A 9,100-nucleotide genomic window follows, 5' to 3' on the forward strand; every position below is an offset into this window, starting at 1 on the left:
ATCAGTATTTATTTTAAAAAATGTGAAACCAAGTACATACACCAGCACAATGAGGTCAAATCAACTTTATTTACATTTCGAAGAAATGAGGGTGGAATGTAACTGGATCATTTCAACAACAAATCTGCCAATTTATGATGGTAGCTGATGCTCACCCATTCATGTAGCAAATTACACATAGACAGACATATGGAGCAAAAATCAAGTTATAAGCTATACAACTGTGATATGCAGCACATATTATGTAGTATGCCCCCTGCATGCCCCCCATTTATTAGCAGACAATTAACTGTCTCTGTGATAATTACAGTATATTTACAATTTCTGCTCAAAAACAATTTGAAAGTGTGATGCATTTAATATTTAAAAAGGGCTGTAATAAAATCTCCTTCTGGACTCAAAATTATGATCAAAAGTATTTTTTAGTATGCATAAGAACACGTAGCAGGAATGTTGAGAACATAAAGAGAAAACCCCTCTTCAAACAAAGACAAAAGATTTTAAAAACATCCATTGGTAACAATCAGCAGACTCTAGGGTCATATACTAAACCAGCTCCATTAAACAAACATGCATGATTTGAATCAAAAAGGAAAAAAAAGAACTGCCATGCTCATGGTGACGCAAAGTATGGCACAGTAAACATTCACTTTTGGAGGGCTGATGACCAGACAAAAAGGTCAAAATCAAGAAAAAAAAGGGTTAAACAAAATGTAAATGGTGTCCCTTTATAAATGTGCATCGGGTCCAGAAATGATAAATTCCCAGAATCAAAATTGCCTACAGATTTTGAAGTGAGCTTTTTAAAATGTGAACATTCAAATGCCTTTTAATGATATTTACATAATTTTCTTCTTGACTTCAAGAAGAGTTCTCATCCATCAAAAACAAATATGAATGTATATGTAGAATAAATAAATACACTTAAGAAACTGTAGTTGATACAGACGTGATAGGTGGTACTTTTCTTCTTCTTCTTCTGTGGTACTTGATGACAGACAACAAAACAAATCTAAAAAATACAACATTAATTTAGGCTGTGAGAGTGTACAGGTTATTCTGGAGAGTTCAGAAGAAGCTGGTCTTGAGTTTGATGGTTGGTGCGGCTTGCACAGTCGGCTGAGCTTGCCTGGCTGCAGCTTTGGCTCTGTTGCTGGCCTGGTTGGCCAGTATAGCAGATTCCAAACGGATTTTGAGCTCAGGTGCGGCACCAATTACAATCTTAAAGGCAGCTGGATAGAGGGGGCCAATTCGCATTAAGTTTTGAAGGGCAAAATCATGCAGGCCTTTGGAGACTTGGGGCGCAGAGGAGATGGCATTTTCATCCAAAAGGTAGGAGATGAGAGTTGGTACAAGAAGAGCCAGCAACTGCACCCCTATTAAACACATGCGAAACAAGACATTAAAAAAAGATAATCACTAACAGAAAAAGTAATTAGTTCACCTGGTCAGGGAGAGTTCAACTGCAAGGAACACAAATGGAACACACAAAGTGAGGCTACAAATTTTAACTCAGTACTCCTGGACCAGACATGAGGCACCACTCAAGTGAGTGGTGAGACAGTGGTTACCAAAAGGCCCTGTCGGAATAATTCACCACACTGTGAAATGTATTTTAAAAAAGAAAAGACAAAGTAACAACAAAGCAATCCAGATAAAGTATCTCTAAAATATTTGCAGAATTATACATATCAAGTTCATTGAGTGCAATGAAAATGCAATGTATATTTGCGTTTCCTGATAATTCTAAAGGCCAAGAGATTTATAGATTAATGCAGATCAATTTGTTATAAAAAAATAATCTGTTTTTGGGGCCCTAAATATGTGATGCATAGCTCTAGCTGCACCTTAAATAGATAGTTTGAACCCCAAACATGGAATAACCTAGAAGTGCAACCATGAATCGATTAGTTGTCCACTATTAAATTAATCGCTATTTGTATAATCGATTAATCAATTGGAGTCATTCTTTTTATTTAAAAATAAGATTTCTCTGATTCCAGCTTCTAAAATGGGATTCCCTTTTAGTTTCTTCTCTCCTCTGTGACACTAAACTGAATATCTTTTGAGTTTTGGACAAAACAAGACATTTTTTGTTATTTTGGGCTTTGGGAAACACAGATTCACATTTTTCACCACGTTTTGACATTTTTTATAGATCAAACAACTAATTGATTAATCGAAAAAATAATCAACAGATTAATCAACTATGAAAATAATTGTTAGTAGCAGCACTAGAATAAACTACAATACACAACAGATTAATAGAACACAAATGTGAAATTAATCAACTTTTTGTTATTGGATTTTCTTTAAGTATGCTGTGCAGTTTGCTTCACTAGGGAAATAAAAACAAGAGAAAGCAGGAACAAGAGAATAGGAGACACAAAATACAAAATGTATTATTTGGATAAATTATATATGATATAGTGTAATGTTGAAATCAATAATAAATATGACAGTAAACCAGTGCAGGGATTCTAAATTTAGCATTTAACGCTCTATTGCTCTGATCGTAGACAACCCACATCCAAAGGCACTGAGCTAAATACTTAAGAGACCTAATTTAATGGAGCTAAACACTTTAATGGAACAAATACGGTACTTTAATGGTCCATTAGGTGGAGGCGTACTTACGGTTCTGCTCTTCACCCATGCCGACCAGATTCTCTAGGACCCTGATGCCCTCTTGCACAGCCTGCAGCTCGGCAGCAGTCCCAGGCCGACTGCGCTCCACTGCTTTCAGCTTCTCCACCATGAGTGGAGCCAGAGCGTGGATGTACGGGGTAGACAGGGCACGGCTGGAGTGCTGAAACACTGACAACAGTAGCTGGTAACACCGTGCCTGAACCTGTGGCAAAAAGAACGAAATCACTCACTTAATATGGCCACACACAGCTGGAATACACCTTTGATCAGGCATTCAAAATGTGTCTAGGCTGAGATTCTTGTACTTCTGCTGGGTGTGTATACATAGGTGCTTACCCAGGGATCACTAGAGTTAAGGGCATTTCGGAAGCGCTCCATGCAGCCCTTCTGCAGGACGGTTACTCCTACAAGTTCATTGCTGGCAGACAGCAAGAAGAGTGTGATAGCTGTTAACATACTGACCTCATCCATGTCAGGTCTGGACTCCTCTACAGAAAAACACAAACAAGCATACAGTAAATATTGACGATGAATAATGCCCTCATACGTTTTTTCCTGCCAACTCCACAGAAAAGTCAGCGTCAGTGGTTAAAGTTGAACAAGTGTGTAATTGCTTGCCTGGTTGTGAGTGCTCAAGTACGGACGCCAGGCTGCTCCTCACGAGGCCAGTCCACTGTGTCTGCATGCTCTCCACCCGGGCCAGTGGGGAGGTGATTATGGTCTTGATGCCCTGCAGCGCAGCTGACACAGTCACAGGCACCGAGTTGTCAGCAGTCTTAACGGCAGTTTCTCTCAGCACCCCCGTGATTAGGAAGAGCACCGTGGGTAGGATGGTCATGCTTCCTGTAAAGGCGGGGGGAAAAACAGTGAGATTTCCTAGTGACCACCACATTGCTATGTTAATAATATCCATACTTAACTTGTAATCTCACACAAATGCATATAGCAGTTTCTAATAACATATGATCATTGGAAGGCACAAAGAAGAGTTTAATTTATCATTAGCATGCACAACAACGCTGGCCAAGCTTATAAGTTGGAACAAAGAGCTGTGATCCAATTCCTGTGTCTTTTTCATATTTTGCATGGTTTGTGTGTGTTGTTGCAGTGTGCTCCAGGCCTCACCAGCAGGAGAGCAGAGCGAGGGTAGTTCTGCCAGGATGGAGACTGTGTTTGCCACCAGGCGGGCACTTTCTTCAGGTAGTCGCTGAGGCCTGTGTGGCACATGGCTGGGTGACTCCTTCACACGTGCATTGAGCTGTGGTAAGTGGCGGACCAGGACGAACACCAGCAGTTCCATGGCTGCGAACACCAGAGACTTGCCGGGGACAAGCTCCCCTGTGTCTCCTCCTTCCCCTGCGCTGGCCTGAGAGTCCTTCTCGCCTTCTTCCTCTTTGTCTGAGCAAAATAACATAGTGACCTAGATTACTCAAAGAGCCACATGATTGAAACAACTTCACTATGATGAACAGGGGTCATTTTTCCATGACTTTTCGGCAAATTTCCATGACCATTTATTCCTGAAAATCTCAATTGACATTATACAATAAGAATAAATATCTGTGTTAACGTTTACCCTCAGAGGTTTAAGAATAAAATAAATGACAATGTTCATGTTCCTAGTGGAATTTGTAATATTGCTATATCCCCGAATAGCACATTAAAGGTTAAGACAACGTGAAATCTTTATTAAAAGATTTTTTTACTAATCACATATTATTATGCTTTGTTAAAAAAAAATTCCATGATGTTTGCAAAACGTTATATTTTTCCAAAACCTTTCCAGGCCTGGAAGTTGCCTTTTTTCAGGTTTTTTTTCAAAACGTATGAACCCTGTATAAATATAAAACATAACAGATACAAACACTCATCTTTCAGATGAAGCAAATAAGAATGCTGAGTTTGGTGTTTCCAGAATATAACAGCGTTTAGGTGTAATGTAGAAAGTGTTAGCTCCTGACCATTGCTGGCCTTTTGTCGCTGCAGATGGTTCTGTGCAGCCCTGATGGTCTCCTGTACGACAGCAGTGACCTGGAGCTGTACAGCCGGAGGATCCCGGGTCAACAGCAGCCTGTGGAGCACGTTCAGGAGCTCCACTGCCAACAGCTACAACAGAAATAACATTTGCAGTAATGCCTCTGTAAAAAACTGGGAATGTGAACATTGATATTCATATTGCCCGACACATCATATTTATCTGTTCTGGCTCATTGCCAGCAGGTAAGCAGTTGTTTTGTCAGAGTGGTAAATGGTTTTATGCAGTTTCTCCAAATAAAGTTTCAATCTCAATAAAAACATCTTTAGATGACGTTCATACTGTATGTGAACAGAAATTCATATTCATTATTTCCTATACAAAAGAACAGAAAATTATAAGTATATAAAATAGGCTAAAAGTGAGAATTATCTAACCCTTTCCATGCACGCCAACATAGTATGTGGTTCTAGTCTGACAGGAGACTGTAATGACTGTGTGGCAGCAGCAGAGAGACACATTCTGTGTCCCCACTTATTGTCTGGATCCTCTGACATCCACACTTTCAGAATCAGAATCAGAAGTAGAAATACTTTATTGATCCCCGAAGGGAAATTCTTACAGTTGCACACATTGCACAAAGGCCAAAAGGAATATAAATAAAGATAAATGGTATATAGAGAAGTATATAAATATCAGAGTAAAAATAAAAAAATAAAAGAAATATAACGTGTGGGGATATGTATGATATTTACATAATTAAAGGAATTGTTACAATACAGTATTTTGAGGCCAAATACATCGTAGAGCCGACTAAGACCTGTCTCATTTCAAATGCTCCACCAAATGCAACTGAGAAATATAGACTGCTTTTTTCTGAATTTGTAGGACACAATCTACGTATTCTTTGAAGCCCTCAGTATCCTATTAATCTCTAAGTGGCATTGAAATGTTTAATGGAGCAACGGAGCGACCATTGTCATCCTAGTAAAGTCAGTAAATATCACTCGACTCTGCGATATTCACCAGATATTTGCACCAAGGTGGTGATCAGTCACTGCTAAATCTATCACTTCAACTAGACCAATGAAATAAGTGTTGCAAGGTGTAAATAACAGAGCCCATTCTTACATCGTGTCATGCTTAAATCATTAACAGCTGTTTCTTATTTGTTACTTTAATAAAGAACACCTGCAACCGACAAAACCAATCAGAGAAACTTGCGCTCTGTCATTTCAATTTGTAATTTTGGTTTATGCAGTGCTTGAATTTCTGTTGACATACGACAGTAATGCTGTTGTTTAATTGCAAGTTAAACAAGTTTAAAAAAACAGCTTCTTAAATACTAATAATCAAGCTTCTTAAAATGCAGATACAAACTGCAGCACAGAGTTTTAATATATGTATATAGTATATTTTGTTTTAAACATCACACTGAATGTGTCATCCAGAATACATTTTTAAATACAATTAAAATGCTAGGAGAGCGGTCTATCTTCCACCATATCTCTCTTTCTTACACATGTAATTTTTGCACTCCGACTTGTGTCTTTACCTGGTCCTCTGCGATATGGATCTTAAAACATGGAGACTCCAGCAGAGTGAATAGGGCGAGCAGGCATGACATCACGTGTTCGATAGGTTCCTCGGGCCGGGGGAAGCAGAGAAACTCTATACTGACACCTGAGAGACAGAACACAGAAATGCACTTAGGGTGTGTTCGTGCTATGATCTTTTTCTATCCACCACCATCCCTTCCACTGTCGGCAGATGCGAGGTGGACCCATGGCTGTAGGTAAACAAAAAGCGCTTATGAATAAATGTTCAGGTTTTTAGAAGAATACCTGTAGAAGGGGGTATTGAGTCTTTACGACAACCACCTCAATAAGAGACAAACCGTTTACAACAAAAAAAAACACAGTAACATGAATACTGCATACAACAAATGATGTGTGTCTCTTTACCCAACATTAGATGCATCCTGTCTTTGACCGACTCCTCAAAGGTTTTTGTTGTGGAGGAGGCTGCTTGAGGGACGGCAGGAGCCAGCTCCTCTTCACCAGCGCCAAACCCAGTGCTGCTCAGCCACAGCGCCACAGCATGCAGGACGGGGGCCCACGAACTGCGATAGTGGAGCCTCGCTGTGTCTATAGTCTCTGGAGTATAAAACGCTCCACCTAAACGCACACAAGAATGGGAAAGACTTGTTTTGACCATATTACCTTGAAATGTAATTTGAATTGTTTACAATTTTTACACATACTGTGTATATATTCCTTACTTGTATATTTACTTTAAATATTCATTACATTTCTTTCATTGCTTAATAATTGACAAATTCAAATTTCAGAACAGGTGCCCCAAGACAGCTCCAACAATGTGCTGGAACATCTTTTTCACCAAAATGGCTATTTGACAGTACAATAGAAAGATGGTTTTATCAAAAAGCTGTCCAAATCCCATTGACAATTTTTTTTTTGGTCTGGAGTTGCTGTCAGGAGAAAAAAAACACAAATTTGAGACCAAAACTAGAGCAAAAAACTTAGAGTCCATGTACTACTAGAAAGACTGCATTTGGTAGGCAAGATTTTGTCTTGTACCGTCAGGGGGCAGCTGACTGGAAAACTCGGCAGGCAGAGTGAGCAGAGCGTAGTCTCGCAGCATGGCCAGCCACAGGCGGCTCAGCGAGGGCAGCTCCGGCTGGACCAGAGTGATGAGGCTGTCGGGTGGAAGCACGTTGGCGCCCAGATTGTCCTCATCCTCATCGTCGTCTGCAGCTCGGACTGGTTTGGAAGGCTTAGACTGGGCCTCTTTCTTGATCTTCATCGCTACCACATACACCTGAGAAAGAAAGCACGTGCGTATAGTCAGCTTGATTTTGTTAAATCTACGTAATCTAAATATGAGACAGTGGTTCGATCGGGCTCTTCAGTCTCACCTCGGCCCACGCCTTTAGCACGGCCAGTTTCTCCATCGTGGTGGCACTCTCACTGTACAGCTGACTGGATGAGCCTTTCCCAGCCTGCACCTTGTCCAGCGACGACACAAGCAGGGTGTGGACTCGCCGCAGGTCATTGAGGTCACTGACAACGCCACTTCCAATCCACGTACTACACACCTGTAGTCACGGGGAAGGGGCAAGGTAATAAATAGTAAAACAAATTGACCATTTACAGAACCCAGTGCCTTTTAACTGCTACTTCTCTTACAACTAATGAGAAAAATTAACAGCCTACATTACATAACAGAGTGTTGAAGGTTGATGAGCCATCATACATGCCAGTAAAGGGGTTGGGGGTGTCAAAGAACAGTTATTTATAAATCGAGCTGTACAAGTGGAATAGGGACTTAATAGATGATATACTTCTGAGGAGAACTGCTAGTGTCAGTCAGCCAAGGGCAGGAGAAGGAGAGATATAAATGAGTTATGTTGGAAATGTACACACCTAACCACCTTGTTACCTGTGTAACTATAGTCTCATTCATCCATAGGCCATGTTATGTGAGCCTGAATTTCCACAGGTATGTATCAAATGCTTATTTAGATATTTGTTTACTACCTAGAGGATACAAGGTATCATTGATATTTCCTTTTTGTTCTATGTTCCTCAAAATTACTAATTCTATTTAGAAAAGAGAAAACCCCGAGATCAAGGTTTCAGCTTTCCGAAATAACAGAGAAAGTCTCAGTAGGCACAAAGCCTAAGCCAGTGAAACAGAGGGGAATGTCAAAGAGAGAACGCTTTTTTCCGATAATACTGCTAACAGGCATGTTGGTTATTTTCCATGGTCACTCTTCACCTAAGTAAAATAAGTCAAGCATTAAGGCAGGAAACTTAAGACACTGCTGGGTTCTAAGGGGATGATGAGTCACTATGCAGAGGTAATTAACTGCCATTGGAGTAGAATTGCTTCAATAGCCTCTAGCTTCATCAGAATATATTAATATATGTAAGGGCTGTTCATTAGAAAGAATGTTATAGTACAAACAGGCTGGCTAGGTGCTTCTCTGCACTTCGGCAATGCCAAACAGGGCTATGAAGTGCAATGGTGTATAACCATTTCAGTTGCTAAAATGTTTCTTGAATTTTCTTGAAAATGTTTCCAAAAGGTTGTGAAGAAAGCAGGGTGTCTTACCTGGCATGCCTTAGCTGTGATGTCAGATGGTGTATCAGGTGAAAATGCAGGTCTGAGGGCAGCTCCGACCTAAATGCATACATAATTGGTGAATGTTCACTTCTTTGACTTTGTTTAACATTTGCTTTGTCACCATTAATGTGGGACGTTTACAGCACAATGCAATCGGACTTACATTGGCCTGGTATTGCTCCAAGATAACATGCCCTGGGAACTCAGGTTCTGGTACGGCTGCAAACTTTTTAATGATGTCCTCTAGGGCCTGCAGGCCGGCCATCCTCAGCTGGTGACTGTGGTCAGTAGCAGCCATGAAGGCCATGCGGATGAGGTCAGACAAAT

At 40.3% G+C, this 9,100-nt stretch overlaps 1 protein-coding gene across 1 annotated transcript in view; it reads right to left on the reverse strand.

Annotated features, from left to right (window-relative positions):
• Nucleotides 1-50: 50 nt before the first annotated feature.
• Nucleotides 51-9,100, reverse strand: part of heatr5b (HEAT repeat containing 5B) — a 21,863-nt gene continuing 12,813 nt past the window's right edge. The window contains exons 25-36 of the mRNA XM_032541684.1: nt 8,937-9,097; nt 8,762-8,830; nt 7,563-7,742; nt 7,225-7,465; nt 6,589-6,801; nt 6,180-6,307; nt 4,611-4,755; nt 3,775-4,047; nt 3,268-3,492; nt 2,986-3,137; nt 2,638-2,851; nt 51-1,376 (exon numbers count right to left, since the gene is read on the reverse strand). Coding sequence (XP_032397575.1) covers nt 1,069-1,376; nt 2,638-2,851; nt 2,986-3,137; nt 3,268-3,492; nt 3,775-4,047; nt 4,611-4,755; nt 6,180-6,307; nt 6,589-6,801; nt 7,225-7,465; nt 7,563-7,742; nt 8,762-8,830; nt 8,937-9,097 — 2,309 coding nt within the window. The 3' untranslated portion in view covers nt 51-1,068. The remainder of the gene's footprint in view (nt 1,377-2,637; nt 2,852-2,985; nt 3,138-3,267; nt 3,493-3,774; nt 4,048-4,610; nt 4,756-6,179; nt 6,308-6,588; nt 6,802-7,224; nt 7,466-7,562; nt 7,743-8,761; nt 8,831-8,936; nt 9,098-9,100) is intronic.

This window comes from Etheostoma spectabile, chromosome 17, assembly GCF_008692095.1.
Source record: "Etheostoma spectabile isolate EspeVRDwgs_2016 chromosome 17, UIUC_Espe_1.0, whole genome shotgun sequence".
Classification (NCBI taxonomy): Eukaryota; Metazoa; Chordata; class Actinopteri; order Perciformes; family Percidae; genus Etheostoma; species Etheostoma spectabile.